The sequence below is a fragment of the Equus przewalskii genome, chromosome 27, assembly GCF_037783145.1.
Source record: "Equus przewalskii isolate Varuska chromosome 27, EquPr2, whole genome shotgun sequence".
Taxonomy (NCBI): Eukaryota; Metazoa; Chordata; class Mammalia; order Perissodactyla; family Equidae; genus Equus; species Equus przewalskii.
Window position 1 is genome coordinate 15,551,059 of NC_091857.1, and position 17,993 is coordinate 15,569,051.

At 35.6% G+C, this 17,993-nt stretch overlaps 1 protein-coding gene and 1 non-coding gene across 21 annotated transcripts in view; both read left to right on the plus strand.

Moving 5' to 3' along the window:
- The window catches only part of LOC139079894 (uncharacterized), a 613,636-nt gene that overhangs the window by 561,041 nt on the left and 34,602 nt on the right, over positions 1-17,993 (plus strand). For 5 of the 20 annotated variants that reach the window (XR_011533895.1, XR_011533908.1, XR_011533911.1 and 2 more), the window contains one exon: positions 2,871-2,943. The exons of the other annotated variants lie outside the window; for them this stretch is intronic. Coding sequence is in view for 2 of the 5 variants with exons in the window: in XM_070597550.1 (XP_070453651.1) it covers positions 2,871-2,943 (73 nt within the window). In the remaining 3 variants the exon portion in view is untranslated. The remainder of the gene's footprint in view (positions 1-2,870; positions 2,944-17,993) is intronic. 20 annotated transcript variants of the gene reach the window in all.
- Positions 12,405-12,508, plus strand: LOC139079984 (U6 spliceosomal RNA). The gene has a single exon (XR_011534080.1). It is a non-coding gene; the product is annotated as a U6 spliceosomal RNA (small nuclear RNA).

Here is a 17,993-nt window from a genome sequence, read left to right on the forward strand (position 1 = left end):
ATGTTTTTGGCAGAAAGATAATTCTCATAGCAGTTAATCTTTCCTGGGTAGCAGTGGAATTTCAGGTGAGTTTTGATGAAAGTGACCATAAGACTTCTAGGGGAGGGAATATGGTCCAAAGGGGTAAAACTGAGTAGAGAATTGAAGCAGAGAATTCCAGGAAACCAGAATATAACAATAAAAGGCATTATGGATGAAAGAAGCAAAGACAAATTTTACTTGCTGCCCAATTTTTCATGGAAAAATTTTCTATTTTAGTTACGTCCACATCCATGGAAAATTCTGTGGAGCATTCAGGAAAGCTCTGTAAAGAATCATTACCCCAAAATTCCTCTTTCCATCTTCTGAACTATTGCAGGACGTGGAGTCTGGATCTGGCCTTAAAAATCCTAAGACTGAGTTCTGGTTTCTCCTCCTCCGTCCCTCTGCTGCTGCTTTTTTTCGAGCTATGTTTTTTGCATCATCTCTCTGTTCTTGTTGCCTCTAGCTCCTTGCATTCAAGATGTACAATAATCTGGCAAGGTTTGTCGCTGCTAAGCTTACTATTACCACACTTCAGCCTATTTATTCTCTAAGAATACTCTAAATTTATATCATACTTTTGCAAAGGGCTCTCCTACACGTATTTGAAAACGCAACCTCTGAGATGTTATTTTCGTAGCTTCAAATGCCACCTATATAGTGAGAATTCCCAAAGCAGTATGTCTGTCCAAGATTTCTCTCCTAAACTTCAGATCTGTACATCCAACAATTTTCTGGACACTCCCTCTTAGACAAACTCAATATACTAATATGAGTTCATCAATTTTTTTTTAACCAAATCTTTGTTAAAGGCAATTGCCCTTGAGGATAAAGACTATAAAGTAAGGACATGAAGGGTAAAAGATTGCTGGATTTCATTACAAGCACTTTAATATCTTTTAAAAATACATCCATTGATTACTTTTATAGAATTTTAAAAACATTAAAAATAAACAGTGAAAAAGGAAAATCTTGTTTTCTGTCTCGAGAGGCAAGCACATCCCAAATGAAATTAGGGACCTGGCTCTGTGGGGAAGCACAAAGCGCTGAAGAGTGTTGAACCCCATCCATGGATGACACCGAGGGTGGGGATATTTTCTCCTTTCGTGTTGACTTTCTCCTTCCACAATAGTGTGATGTAAAATAAATTTCTTCTTCTTCTTCTTTTTAATTTAAATTATTTTCTAAACTAAATTCCACAGCAAGGAGAGAAATCTTACCATCTTTTATATAGTCTATTTTGTAATGAACTTTGGCAAAAAAGAAAAGTTTCTAAGCGTTTAGGTAATAAATCATATGACATGATTCCTAATGAATGATGGGCAATGATGAAAACCATTCCTAACGTGTGGTGAGGCTGATTGTTTTCCCTCCTTTGGTTTATATAATTAAATTTAAAACATCCCTGCAAGGTGAAGGGAATTATACTTTTAATTTTTTAATCTAATGTTGAGCATATTCAATTAAGGCTGTCAACACCACAGAGTTGATTCTGTACCTGCTATTTGGAGACCTGCTATTACAGACCTTGAAGAAAATTATGCTCTGATTTATGAGGAAGATTTGTATTATTAACTGTACAGAGACACAAAGGAAAGGCTGAAGATTAAGTTGAAGAACTTAAATGTTCGCTCTGAATTTACCTGCTTCCAAAGACCCAAGTTAAGTGACTAAGTGTATTTTAAAGCACATGTGGTAATTGATTCTGTTTGGTTTAGATGAGACACAACTTCGACTCTCTGCATTATGACTTCGCTTTGAAATATTTCTGGCGTTGTACTGCTTCAAATAGAGTAAGGAGAATGGATAGTTCATCCCGAACCATTTTCTCCCTGTAGTTCTAAGTTACAGCAAGCAGTACATCTTAGCAGTCAGACCTATGACTTGACTGATACTGTACCTTCCCCTTTATTCTCGTTTTTAATAAGCTCACATACTTGTGGTCACTGTATTTCTGCCCCTGAAACTTTTCTTCCAAATAACAAACACTTCTGAACTGGTTAGATTTCCTTACAGTTGACTCTTACCCACACATTCTTTTATCTTTATTCTTCTGAAGCCAATGCAAGCAAATCAGTGTAAATGGATCCAAATAGTGCCATCTTCTTTTAAAAGAGCCTGGCCAATTGTGACAAATGTTTTATGCTGATATTTTTAGTTTCCATTGGTACATTTCTATTTTTACTCTAGATTATAAGGAAAACCAACCATATGTTTGACATTTATAACATTTGAGAGTCAAAATAAGTTATTTTATTTTATTTCAACCTACAAATAAATGACAATAGAAGTTCATTTTCAGGCTTCTAAAGATTGAAAGTATCCAAATATTGCTTTTAAAAATGTCTTCAAAAAATCACCATTAAAATTAGTCATGGCATGTAATAGTTGAAGAATTAATTTGAAAATTCAAAACTGGAATGTTTGCCATGGGAGACAGAAGAATAAATGAGGAACAAGGTGGGTGTGGAAAGGGGTAGGAACAAGATCCTTTGTATGTCATTTTGATTTGTAAGTCATATGATGTACTACGTATTTGCAATAAACTGAAAGGCTTGTGGTAGTCGCATTAACCATTAACAAAATGGCTAAAAATGAATGGTAAGCGTTCACTCAGTGGTCCAAATTGTGTAACCCAGACAGAATGTTGTCTATTTTAATGACAATTGAGAGAGTTGTAAAAATTACACAGATTTTATGAAACAAAGAGAATTTACTACAGAACAGGAGATCCTCCAGAGGTACAGGTTGAAGGAAATATTTGAAAAGGAAAGACACAACAAGAGGAAGCAGATGACAGTGACGGATGTTTTCTAAAGAGCTGTCACATCATTCTCTGGCTTCTGCAGATGCTGTTGGAACTAATCCTGATGATGAGTGATTTTACTTCAGCACTATCTGCAGATCAACAAGGATTCTCTGGTAAATAAAGTTTTTTTCTGTCTGTTTTTTCTTTTTTTCATTGAACACAATGCCTTTTGCCATGGTGAAGTGAAAAAGAAGTGCGTATTGCAAATTCAGCTTAACAGTGAAAGACTTGCAATGCACTTATTTTTTGCTGTTAGTTTATGAAATAGTTAGGATTTACTTTTGCTCCATTTTTAGTTAAAGCCTGACATTTTAATATATGTAAAATAATAGACATTTAATATATTCTTCAATTGACCTTTATGATGTGTTTATAGATAATAAAATATTTCTTGGAAGACATAGTATTCATAAATTTTTGGACTACTTATCGTATATCCATATTATGTAAATATATTAAATACCACAATGTCTTTTTTATTCTTTATTTTGTGCTTTTCAGAATTTAAGCTATAAAATCATAGAAATATTAAATCAGAGCAGGGCCGGTCATAGACATCGAGGTAATGTTTTAATGCAATGTAGCACCTCATCCAAACATACTGCCTTCTAACTTAGATTTATGAAAAACATTAGAGGATATTAAGTTGAAAATCACTCATTTTTCAAATGAGGAAATTTAGATTGATAAAAATCTAGCAATTTTCTTAACATCACCGAACTAATTAAGAGGTGGAACACCAAAATGATATTTTCTGTCTTTTTAGCCCAGTATTCTTGCTTTGAACTCACAAACCCAACTTGCTTTTGAGAAATTCTTCTAATGATTATGAAAATTCTGATATGCATTTGAATCTATCTAGCTGATTTTAAGGCATCCTCCTGTGTTTTGACATCGGGTTTAGTTAAATTTTTTTTTTAAGTCACAAGAATGTTGACTAGTATTAGATATAGGAATGCCTCCTGGACATTCCAAGTTCAGAATTAAAGGATAGAGTATGAGGGGAGGAATCACAGAGGGGCCACCCTGAAAACACTTCTAGAGCAAAACAAAACAAAGTAAACAACAACAACAAAAAATCAAGAATGAAAAAGACTTGGAATACAAAGGAAAATGGTATGCAAAGAAACAAATACAACATATATTTAGCACCAACTAAATGTTGATGTATAACACTGACTAATTAAACTGGAACTAAAAAAGCGATGATCTGGACATGGGTGTTTGTAAGAGTGAAGCGAAATAGGAGGCAAATGAAAGCATGATAAAATTCTTGCCTTATTTGGGCAGAAGGAAATAGGAAGAATTGAAATAGGATATATAATTTCCAAATCACCAGATGAATGCAAAGAAACAATGGAGACAAATACAATAAAAATATTGAAAATAAAAGGATGGAAAGCAATAGACAAGGCAAATATTTGTCAAACCACTGTAGGTTGAGCAATATTAATATCAGATAAAACAATATGTAAGGTTCAAAGATCCAAATAGAAAAAAATTTTATGGTGAAAAAAAGTTATGCTGATGAAAACATAAGAGAAATTAAAAACTCAATGATCATTAATCAAAGACTTTAACATGTTTTTCCAAAATCCACGGAACAAACTTCTCAGTCATTTTCACGTCATGCAATAGCTTTATGTGAGATAAATTTAGCTTTATTTAGATATATTTATTTATATATATAAATTACTCAAATACATTAGAACTAATGTTTTTAACATGGTAGACTGGACCTAAATACAACACCTTAGATTGCCCTTATCTTTTATTCACATTCAAATTCCTGCCATTTGGTGCCATACTGAAGTAATGAGTTCTAAAGTTGTTGAAGTGTTTGCTAGTATTTCTGGCAATGAATTGAAGGGAAGGTATGAGTGGGCAAGGACAAACCCTACTTCAGAAATTTTCAAATTATAATGAACAATTTTTCATTCTTTCTCAGAATGTACGCAGCATTCATGTGAATCTGTGGACTAACCAGATTCTTTACAAAGAAGGTTTTAGAAATATGTAACAAGAGCTATGACTGCCAAATAATTCTAAATGAGAAGCTCACAGTATTCTTCTAGTTCTAAAAATACTAAGAAATCCTTCAGTGTTTCAGTTCAAATTTTCCTCATGCTAATTAGATAAGATTTTAGTCTTAGAAATGACCCTACTATGTTCTATTTTTCATTTAATTGGCACATCAGACCTTTATTCATGCTTTAATGACACAAAAGAATGGCAATTACAGCTATTTCAATGAAGCCTCACTCTTGGGCTCCATGCCGCAAGACCATTAGAGATAAATCAGTTTGTGAGTCATCGTATGCTTGTGGTAATTAAGCTCCTCTTCAACACTGTCCCACATATATCTTGTTCTGTGTCAGGACAAACTCAGAATCAAGAATATCTTCCACCAAAACAAATGTCACCCACATTGGAAGACTAACTTGACTGGAACATACACATTTTTATCTTGAGAAAACAGCTCTCCACAACATAGATGATTGTCCCCATGATAAAATTCCCATTATCGTGGGTCACACCCTTGCATTAATGAGTGTGCTATTGGATTTAGAAATACTAACAAATTGATAGGCTTAAGGTCTTTAAAATATTTATTCCTGTATGTGACTTTACTGTTGAATTATTTGAGTAAGTAATCCATTTATGAGTAATTTTTCTCACAATAAAAACTTTCCAATTAATACAGTGAACTTAGCCCAGTGCAGCTAAAAAGTAAAAAAAAATAATTTCCAATCAAAAATCTAAAATATGTATCTCCATTATTATTTTTTTTTTTTTTAAAGATTTTATTTTTTCCTTTCTCTCCCCAAAGCCCCCCGGTACATAGTTGTGTATTCTTCGTTGTGGGTCCTTCTAGTTGTGGCATGTGGGACGCTGCCTCAGCGTGGTCTGATGAGCAGTGCCATGTCCGCGCCCAGGATTCGAACCAACGAAACACTGGGCCGCCTGCAGCGGAGCGCGCGAACTTAACCACTCGGCCACGGGGCCAGCCCCAGTATCTCCATTATTTTTGAAGAAAGTGAACTGTGATATAATTTGATAGAGTCTTAGGTAGAGACAATTATTTTTTTGCCTGAATAGACAATTTGGGGAACTTTATAAAAATATTAGAAAATAGATTGCCCGGGTATAAAATTGTTCCTTTAAAAAAAGTGCGTACACACACACATGCATATACATGCAATACATTTAGTTTCAAATAGTTTCACATAACCCCACACAAGGAAACCTGTTTTGATATTAAAATTATTAAGAAGCTCGTTTCTAAAAAGCCTTATAATTTTCAAATTGTAAAAGTCTGAATCTTGTAGGGTAAAGCAGCCTTGGCAGATGGGTGGAGAATGAAGAACAACACACAAAGCCAAAAGAAATGATTGGAATGTGATTGCCTTTTGGACTTTGTGCAAACACACAGGGTGACGCCTACAGAGGAGGCTGCAGAAGGAGAGAGTATGATAACAAATCAAATTTTGCTGTTTTATACAAAAAAGCAATTTTATAACAATGTGAAATAATCATGAATTTAGTTTACAGTTTGGTCAAGAACAGTTCACCTTAAGTGCTCTCAGATATTTCTCTTGCCCTTATCACCTTAACTGGTCACTCGCCCAGAATGGGTTGTGTTTACAAGTCATGAGATGCTTCTTCCATGACTTTAGTGGCCTCTAAACTCAAGTGAAATTTATATGTTTAAGTCTTGTCCAAAGTAAATCACATCTGTTCTTTTGGAAACTGTGGCCAATTTAAAACATTCAATACAAAATGAGGACTAAAAATGCGTTAGCTGGCTTAGCAATGCAGAAGAAAAGGATGTGAAAGGATATACAATTTTGACATTATGGACATTATTCCATTATTTTTGCAGTTGTAATATCAGCAAAAAGTACTAAAACTGAAACTTGGATGCATGTCACCAAGTGGCAGAGCTGTTTCAATCATAACTGTGATTGAAGTGGAGAGAACCATTCTTTCACTCTTATAACAAAAATAAATTCTTCATTCTAACTATGAATGAGAATTAACAAGCAAAGGTTTCAGAGACCTGATATTAAGGAAATTGTCATTAATTATAAGAAAGCTTATTACACAAATGGAATTGTAATAAATTAAACCCAAGTCAAAGAGCCTTGAAGAGCTAGAATATTTACGTGAGTATTTTCCCTTTTCTGTTTACTCCGTATAACACGCTGAAACATGTTTGTTATTTTCTGATTTTTTTCCTGTTTATAGTATTTTCTTACATAGAGATTGAAGGCTGAAGAAAATGTTCTAGTATTATTTTTGGTAGGTTAGTCTGTGTTAACAAATACACCCCAAAATAGATAAAGGATCAAAAACAATATTAATGTATTTCTCATACCCTTCATAGTTCAAGGAAGGGGCTGCTTTTCAGCTAGAAGCTCTCCTCTTGTGATAATTCGGGGGCCCACACTTCTTTCATCTCATGACTGCCAATCCAGAGGCAGGGTTCTTCATTTTCTTTTGTTTGTGCAGGAAGGATTTGCCCTGAGCTAACATCTGCTGCCAATCTTCTTCTTTTTTTTCTCTTCCCAAAGCTCCAGTGCATGGTTGTATATCCCAGTTGTAAGTCCTTCTAGCTCTTCCATGTGAGCCACCACCACAGCATGGCAACTGACAGGTGGGTGGTGTGGTTCTGCAACTGGGAAATGAACCCTGGCCACCAAAGCAATGAGAGTGCCAAACTTTAACCACCAGGCAGGCCATCAGAGCTGACTCCTGGGTTCTTCATTCTTTTTGCTTTTATGCCATGGGCCCATCTTTTACTCTGCTAAACCCTAAGGAACCTGGGGCCGGCCTGGTGGCCTAGTGGTTAAGTTCTCGAGCTCCACATTGGCAGGCCAGGGTTCGCGGGTTCCAATCCTGGGTGCAGACCTACACACCACTCATCAAACCATGCTGTGATGGTGTCCCACAAACAAAAAATAGAGGACGATTGACATAGATGTTAGCTCAGTGACAATCTTCCTCAAGGAAAAAGAGGAAGACTGGTGATAGATGTTAGCTTAGGGTCAATCTTCCTCACCGAAAAAACCCCCCAAAAAAACTGCATAAAAAAACTCCTAAAGACCTTTTTGTAAGTAGAATATTTTTAAATACACAAATGTATGGGATTATAAAGGAAAGCAATTTTATTAACATGTTTATAAAAATGTGTATAAAATGAATTTGATGCAATAAATATATGTACTTTTTAATTGGCATTAAATAACTAGATCTAGCAACACAGCTCAAATAACCACCATAATTTTGAAGTAGCAATGAGGGTAAACAATATTTTGAGATATCTGCAGTAGCAGAAATGTGATATGAAATATCTGTGATTTGGACTGGTGAGCAAGTCTTAAGTGCTATTAATGCTCCTGGGATTTGTTGATTGCCATCATAAGTGAAAGAAATGCTACCTTTCAGTTAAAGGCTCATTTAAAAATATAATCTGTTCACATCCAAGTTTATGAACCCCTGAATCCTGTCCACAAGCCCCTAAGGGCTAAGAACCTCCACCCTTGCCTGCTCCAAATGAGCAAGAGAGGAAAGTGAGCTTGGAGGATGTCTTCCTCCTTTTATAAACTTCATCCCCAAAATGATGTACCTGACTTCCATTGGCCAGAATTCCGTCATTTAGCCACATCTAGCTATAAGGGAGATGATGTGAGGTGAATATAGATTTTTGTTAGTAGCAAGCAAACAGGATTTATAAGATATCTGTAAAAAATCACTCTCTCCAAATCATGCTTGGATTGGGACATTGTAATTCATATGAATAAGTCAAGAAATACTTAGTCATAGGACTTATCATGGAACCTGCACTGTCCTAGGTGCTGGGGATACTGTTATCAATAGCTAGACAAAGTCCTTCTGGTCATGGAGATTTCATTCCTGTTGACTAAAGGAGGGGGAGAGAGATGTACAACCAAGTAAGTATATGATAAGTCCTGTGGTATGACAGATACCATCTGAGATCAATAAATATTTCCTTCAAGATTCTTGAGTCAGGTCTTCCTATGTCTTCTTTTAAGTCATGTCAAATATTCAGAGGGTCACAACTATCAAAAAGGGGATCTTGGTCCTGGGAATGGAAAGGGCTAAACCTAAATAAGGCTACCAGATTCTCAGATTCAGGTGCATGCTAGGGTAGTGGGAAGGGAAGGTATAAATATGTGGAAAATATTTTCTAGTAGTCCAGTCAATTTACAGACCCAAAAGAAGGAGTCCAATTTAGATCCCGTTAACTCCTTAGCTCTTTAAAATGGTCTTTTCCTTGTGTTTTCTACCCTGTTAATATTTTTGCCTCTTAGTTTCCATACTGTTTTTGATTTATTGGTAATCTTAATAAAATGTACTAGCAAATTAAAATTACTATTATAGTAATGTCGTATATGGGGCAAGTATTATTAGCTAACACTTGAACATTATATTTCCAGAAATAAGTTGACTTTTTACCTAACAACAATACATTAATTATTCATGTGAATATATATTCAATATAAGTTGCAGAGAAGGTAGATAAGTGCCCGGTAGAACCCAAACAAAACCTGATAGTAACACTGAGGAGGAAGAGAAGAATTCTCCTCAGAAATCAAAAACATTTCTAAGTGGAGGGAAAGTTTGGGCTGGAATTTTGGGAATGGATAGTATTTCAACATCTAGAGGCCTAAGGAAATGGCATCCTAGAGAGAGCACTGTGAACAAGGCAAAGGAGAAAAGCATGTTCTGGAAATGATGAATGTCCTGGGTTGACTGTAATACAGGCTTCACAAAGGAGAATAAAACAGGAGTCAAGTCTGTGAAAAGTTGTATGGATCAGATCATGGATGACCTTGTTCTGCCAAGCTTTTGGTATGTACACACACACACACACACACACACACACACACACCTGGTAAGAAAATAATGTGATGGTAGCACGAGGAAGAGAGAGGAGTGGGAGAGACTGGCTAGATCCCTACTGTGAAATCGAGGAGAGAGTGGATGAGTTCCTGAATAAGCCATTGGCTACAGAAAGGGAAATGAGTGGATTAACTTGAGAGATAATTTAGACTTAGAAATAATAGGTCATAGAGCCAATTTGTTTTCATGAATAGATGAGAGGGAGGAAGATGAGGGAGTGGTTTCTGGTTGGTTACCCTAGAGGATAATGATGCTGTGTAAACTATGGTGGAAAACAAAGGCAGTGGGGCAGACTGAGGGAAAGAAGACACTAGGCTCAGTTTGAGACATTTTAGGTTTGCCGTATGAGCGAGACGTGTCTTTTGCACTCAGAGAAAGAGTTGAAGGTGTAAGTCTGAAACTTGAGAGGCCGGGGGTTTGTGTCATAGATCTCCTGGGAACTATTTGGGAAGTATGAGTAAAATCAGTTAGGAAAGGACTGTCAAATAGAACATCAATCAATTTTAAATCATCTAGGAAAGCAGTTCCACTGAGCAATCGTGACCTTCTCATGTAGCTGCAATTTTTTAAAATTTAACTGAATAATAGATGAGAAAAGAGAAACATCAAAAGACTCGTCAGAACAAGGTTTTTAAAATATGCCCTGCTATAGTTTCAGGGATGAGATTAAAGTAGAGTTTTCTTTTCTCTTTTATGTATTTACTTTTCTTTTAAAATTACGACAAATGTGTCATTGTCAATAGCTTCACTTAAATATTGAAGAACGATTCGGGGCCTCTATGAGTAAATGACTCAGAAACCAGAATTGGGTCACAAGTCCATTCCTAAACCAATCACTCTCAAGGAGAATGGGATTTTTCCTTGGACCATCATTCTCTTCCTGGAGGAAGCAGGATTTACCTCATCAAGATATCTTGATGGGAGTGGGGTACTTATGTGTGTGTTGGGGTGGGGGTAATGGTTACCCCCCAAAAAATCAGGATTCTCCTGGAAAGAAAGGAGGAGTGGCTATTGTGAAGGGAAAATGTAGTGTCCATTATATCATGATTATTTGGTTAAGTGAATCAATAGCAATAATAACAACAAAAAGTTTGCATTTCAACCTCTATTTTTGAAAGTTGTTCTAAAATGTATTAGTTCTTTTTACTTGAGTGAATAGAGTTTACAAAGGATTTTGCCTCTAGGGTTATGGTTTCAGATTAGCATGAATCATCATTACAAAAACACGTGTAAAAAGTGTAGAGGATTGAATCGAATACAACATCAAGAAATATATTGGATGATGTTTTCATGAATTTTTATGAGATATGTATAATATTTTAAGAATGTAAGTCCACAAGGGAAGGATGTTATTTGTTTTGTTCAAGGGGAATGTCTAAGCGTAAAACAATACTTTATGCCTAGTAGGCGCTCAACAAGTATCTGTGGAATGAATAAATGAAGAAAATAGTTATATCACCTTAGTTGTGATTTTTATCCCTCTCTGAAAAAAGAGAATTCTCTCTAAAGCAGATATTTTATATCTGATTATTAGGTATTTCATTTGCCCTACTTTTCCCTTTTGTAATGTTCTTTCTAAATTTAACTATACATGTCCTTCTCTTCTGCCCTTCAACTTCAACCAAAGTGCTGGGTTTAGTCATACTGGCTTGTTTCCCTTCTTGGCTTTCAAAGATCCTGGTATAATTTCTTTTGAGTGGGCAGAACTCTGTTCTTTTTGATAGCCAACTTCTCTGAACTCCACTTTCTAAGAGAAGTCCAAAGACTCATTGTACTAGTTTTCAAGCTTGATACAATTAGCTTCCTAAAGTTGATTTTCTTAATCTTGCTGACATTTCCATTCCTTTCCCTTAGGGAAAGGAATTCAATTTCGTAAACTTGTGATTGTTTCCTCAAGGTTTCCTTCTGCTATTAGAAGCCCATCTAATTTTTCCCTGTGAGCAAGTATTAGATTGATGTCTTCCCTAGGAAATGTTACCTCTATCACAGAAAACTGTGCTATCAGATCATGCTCCTTCTGAACTGCTCTGTCATCATTCTCATTTGATATGAACCTGTCAACCCATAGCTTTATTTAAAATTTCTTTAAGTTGACTGAAGAAAATCTTATGAAACTTCTTTTCCTGGTTTTAGTGATTTACATGATTTATATTAGATTTAGAATATAGTTATTTCATGTATTCTTAGCATATTAACTTTAATTCAGTTATTCTTCCCAAACAATTCCATTATTATACCTTTGTTCTGGATATATGAAGGCATTAATTTCACAGATAATTATGGAATGCTCTCTATTTCCTAAGTCGGTTCTCCAGTTTCATGTGCTATTCTCCTAGTTGTCATGTATTTTGATAGCATCTTGACTCTGGCCCTGAGATGAGACCTCCGGATTCTCCTGACTAATTCTATCATTCAAAAGTTACATCAGAGCCTATTTACATAGTTGTATTATTATTTCCTTATAAAGGAATATGGTAATATAATGAGACATTTTAAATATATTATGTGATGGTCGCTGAGACATATAAAAGTCACTGTTCACAGTGGACAATTATATAAAAATAAAAACATCAAAGAAAGGGAACAAATGACAGTGCCAGAAAAAGGATAAAAATCTTTAATTAGTTTGTATTAGAAAGAAAAAATAGTACTCACTTCGGCAGCCCGTATACTAAAATTGGAACGATATAGAGATTAGCCTGGGCCCTGCGCAAGGATGACACACAAATTCGTGAAGCGTTCCATATCTTTTTGGGCACATGTGTCGTGATGGATTATAATTAGTTTTTGGGTGGTGAACATGATGTGATCTGCACAGAGTTTGAGGTATATTGTGATGTACATCTGAGGGCTATATAATGTTGTAATCCAATGCTACTGCAATAAAAAAAAAGAAAGAAAAAATAAGTGATAAATGATTTGGTGAGAGCATAGGGAGGAGTTAAATGAATGATTAAATCTATTTAATGGATTAAACAAGAAGATATTGGATGACTAAATAAGATTAGAAAATGATCATTTTATAGAAACTTAAAAGTGCCTCAAATGATTTTTCATTAGTTCTTTTTATTTCTTCAACTAATATGTTTTGAGTGTGCTTATGTGTTAGTTCAGAGAACATGAGATAAGTAACATCTGGTCCTTGCCAAGAAGGAGATTACAGTCTTGGAACAAGAGATAGTTTATATAAGGCTTTGTTTTCTCTCTTTTATTGCATGTCTATGATAGAAATCATAATGAGTATGATGGGAATGTGAAGGAAGTTTGGCAGAAGAGTGAATTATCCTTAGGAATATGAGAAAATGAGTCAGGGGTAAGAATATCTATTTATACGTATTTGTAAGGCATCCTGAGTAAGACTGTGCTGATTGCACAAAGGCAAGGACATTCCATTGCTGTATAGTACATCTCAAGCATAGAATGTGGGAGGAGAGGGTTAGAGATAACCACAGGCGAGACTGTGGATATTTTCATTGAAAGTTCAGCCTCCGAAGCACAGAAATCTTTGGTTCTTAAATAAGGATGCCCAGGCAAATCATCAGGACACTGGGTTGGAGGATGGCTGGCATGTAATTGGGCCGTCAGACCATGAGAGAGTGAAAGACTGATTTAAAACAGGGCATTTGGAATTAGAAACTTCTGGCATCACGAAGGGCCATAGCTTATAGCATGGATCAGCAGTATGTTTATGGTGAGAAAAACGTCAAACGATATTTCCTTTTGGGATGCTCCCTCTGTGTATGATGCTAATCAAGATACTTCCTCAGTGGTACCTTCATCTACCCTAATATGTCCTAAATGTTCTACTGAGTATCTTCAAATTAACTTCAATTAAATGCTTGACTTGTTTTGAACAGTATGTATTAAATTCCTTAAAAGAATCAGATGATAGCTTTTGTTTGCTTCAGTAATTTTTTTGAAAGGTATGTGGTTGACCTTTATGGAAGATCATTAAGAGAAAACATCTTATGATATTCACATTCAAAGAAACACATGTTAGTATCTCCCAAACTAAAAGTGAATTCTGGGTACCCCTAAACTCTACATCATATTTCAGTTATGTTCCCATCTCTCTCTAACCTGTTCAAAGCAAACCTTCTCAATAGGGTTATCTACATTTGCTGTCTCTCCTTTCTCAGCAACTATTCACTCTTCAACCTACACCAATGTGGCTTCATCCCCAAGCATGGTCCATAAGATGCCATTTAACCCACTCTTGTCAAGGTCACTTACAATCTCCAGGCTGCTAAATCCAAGGAACATTTCTCTGTCCTCATCTTACTAGACCTCCTAGCAACATTTGACAAAGTTTGCCATTCCTCCCTTCTTGAAACACTTTCTTTTTGACTTTAATGACACCACACTGGACATAGCACCCATATTAATGATTATGAATGATAGATTTATATTTTTCTCTTTACCATGGTTCTAATTTTCTTTTTACATTTCCATTTATGCTTATGCCTTATTTGTGAGGTACCTTAAATCCGTGTGGGAAAAAGAATGCATATAATTAAGATAAAATATTAAATATGCAATCAATAATATTGGCTATCTTATGGTTAAAGGATGTCGTAAAGCAATTCAAAGAACCTATAACCATGGACCTAGTCAAATAGAATTGCATGTGTAAGTACATTATCTAAAAAGATATAATGTCAACAGTGTCAAATAAAGAGAATTTATACATATATACAGACTACTTAAAGATGCACATAATTCCTATGAAATAAAGAACTAGAGAGGATGAGGGCAACAATAGAAATCGGGCTCAAGAAAGACTAAGAGACAATATACAGTTGAATTCTCTTTCAAGTAAAAAGAGTCCATTTACTTAGGAAAAGGCCCTCATTAACCTTGAGATTCAGTAGCAGCTTCTATGAAACATTCCTAACCAGAAAACATGGAATAGCTTATTAGTATGGGCCAGTGGTGTAATCACAGAACCACTGGATGGGAGTCAGAACAGGTGGATTAAAAATAATGGTGTTGCGCCTTAGCTGTCTAGGGAATGATTGGGTTAGACCTGTGCAGGCAAAGGAAGCACAGCACTTATACAGTTATTAAAATAAGTATCTTGCTTTTGAATACATTTCAGAGGGAGATTATTTTATAAACCAAATAGTAAGTGAAAATTGGCAAATGGAAAAATTTTTTTTACCAATACATGTCTCTATATAAAGGTGAATTCTACTGATTTTCAAAAAACGTGGACATGGAATGTTGACAGCTTTTATTGTGGCATTTTACTCTTTCTGAGGAGATGGTTATGCTCAAGTCTGAAAAGCCAGTGAAATTCTTGGTTGAGAAAAAGATTTCATAGAAATTAGAGGCATGGTCATGGAGTTTGGACAGCAAGTATCTCTTCCTTGGATGGCTTTTCTAAGATTAAAGATTATGCCAAAGATAATAAAATAGCTGTTTGCTGAATAAACATAGGATTAAAAGTTTTCTTAAGTTAAAAAGTAATAAATCGATTTAGGAGAAAAAGGGTAATTAAGCAATGAGTATTTTTTGGCTTAAAGTTTATCAATGTGTAGTATGTATCAAAATTCTTGTTTTAGTTGCTGATTTTCACCTCAGCAATTCTACCTCTAGCAATCAGTCCAATGGAAAAAATCAGAAATAGGCGCACAGAATGATGGAAGAATAATAATTGAAGTGCCTGGTTCTCCCTACTCCCAGGGCAAACCTTGGACAAGGACTTGTGTTTGTGTGGTAATACCAGGACAAAAGAATGAGGGACAGGAAGACTGAGGGAAGGAGAAAAAGCTATAATAAGTGACTATTGTAAAGGTCACCAGCTGGGGCGTCATCCCACCTGGGATCTCCTCAAGAGCCCATTGAATGATTCTCAGAATTTTTCTCTCAAGGATCAACTGGGAGAAGCGTTCATCCATGAGAGTTCATCTTCTCTTGGTTGAGGGCTGCTCTGAAGGCATCACCTCTGTTCTCCATCCCCTTACAGTCTTCATGGATTAGGGTCATTTCTTGGGCATTCTTGACCTCATATTGGGAGAAAGACATCTGCTTTAGGAGAGATGCTGTCAGCCCACAGAGAATTAATGCCCAAACAAAACTGTCTACTACAGTTGTTGCTGGAATCAATAGTGAGGTCTAGACCATAGTGGTGGGGCATCAGAGGCATTTGAAACACTAATTATGTCGGGGGTTTTTTTTTGAGGAAGATCAGCCCTGAGCTAACTACTGCCAACCCTCCTCTTTTTGCTGAGGAAGACTGGCTAACATCTATGCCCATCTTCCTCTACTTTATACATGGGACACCTATCACAGCATGGCTTTTGCCAAGCAGTGCTGTGTCCACATCTGCGATCCGAACCGGTGAACCCTAGGCCCCCAAGAAGCAGAAGGTACGCACTTAACCACTGTGCCACTGGGCAGGCCCCATGTGGTTATTTTTAAAATAATATTCAAAAAATTGGAAATGACCAAATAAACCAAATATACACAAAAGTGGACTTTGGTTATTATAGTGTATAAGCTATATAGTGTTTAGCCTATGTGACAAAATATTTTGCAGCCACTTAAATATGTTTTAGAAGAATATTTAATGCTTTGGGAAATTGTTCATAGCATTAAGTTAAATAGATAATAAAAGATATTACAGGTCTTAATCATTTATATATGCATAAACAATTTGAAAATATATATTGACATATTAACGGTGGTTATTTGTGGGTAGTAGGATTATAGGTTATCTTCATTTTCTCTTTTGTGCTTTTCCATATTTTCTAAAATTTTTACAAAGAACATGTAGTATTTTAGTAATTAAAAAGTCAATGCAAAAAAAATTCCATTGCATAGAATTCATCCTATATTCTCACTGTCCAGGAGTTTATCCAGGTTTTGTAAACTATGGATTCACTGTAAAATCTTTTTCTCTACCATATGTTCAATGTATGGCCAAAATGCCCATTACAAATTTGACTGCCTTTGACTTGGTGATGCAGTCTCAGCTCAGGTCTCCCCATCTCTCATCGACTGACCCTACAAAGCAACACTGTGTGCTTGGAGTTTCATCAATGTTTCAGTATAGATAAGAGCATATTCACTTGCTCAATTGAATTATTTCTCTTGAAGCAGCCAATAGAAACAGAAGAGCCAGAAATGAAAAAGAGTGTTGAGAAAAATTAATCTGCCATTCAACACAAGTTGTGTTACAAAAATACTTACAGAATTACTTATTTCCTGAGAATGAAACAGTGTCCTGTACTGGAAAATTGTAAAGGAGGCTTTGAGGTTACTGATACTCCGTAGTCACTTAATATGGACCAGAACCTGATGTCATGTGACAACACACTCCCAGAAGGGATGCTGTCCTCTCTGGTTTAGTTCATGCTTCTTTTTTCAAGAGCCTCACATATTAAAGAACTGAGAGTTGAGAACATACAGTTTATCTGAACAGGTTATATTTAAGGCATGAACAACAGTGGAAAACCTAGCAGATGGATCATGGTTAAGCTAGTGAAAACAACTGATTTGGGAAGCAGAGAACTTACATCATAGCTGAAAGCAACAAAATGCCAGCTGTAACCTGCTGAGAAAATAGCAATGGCAGAAAAGAAAGAAACTAATCTGGCTTGTAGTAGTTGGCAATGGAGTTGCTTTTTTCGAGCAGAGTTTAGACTAATAGAGAACTTAAGGGGAAAAAAAAGAATTAGAATTTGTGCAGATTGAAAGTGTATCTCAAAAAATTATCTTCAAATATTTGAAAGAATAGAAAATATTACTTATTTATCAAATGGACTTTTTCCTTTCTGCTACATTTTATTAGTTTTACAGAAAGTTGACCATTAGTAAATCAACATTGCATATGATAGAAATTTTGAAAAGTTTCAGGAATCAGTACTTTATCTTGATAGTATTATCATATTGGAAAATTTCACTTCTTTATGGAAACCTCAAAAACTATGTACCTTTGACAAGGACACCCCTTCCAGTCAAAATTATGAATTCATTTATTCAGCAAATATTTTTTCACATCTACAAGATACCCAATATCATAATTGACTCTGAAGACAAAGATGAAAAAGGTGGACATTTTTGTTATGAACCCCCAGTGTAGAAGAGGAAATCAATGATGTAAAATATAACACTGTGGCACCACTTGCAAATACAAGGGTCAGAAAGAGGCCATGGAGTGTAATGGCTAAGCACATGGACTCAGGAGGGATTTGCCTGTGTTTAGACTCTTCTTTTACCACCCACTTACAAT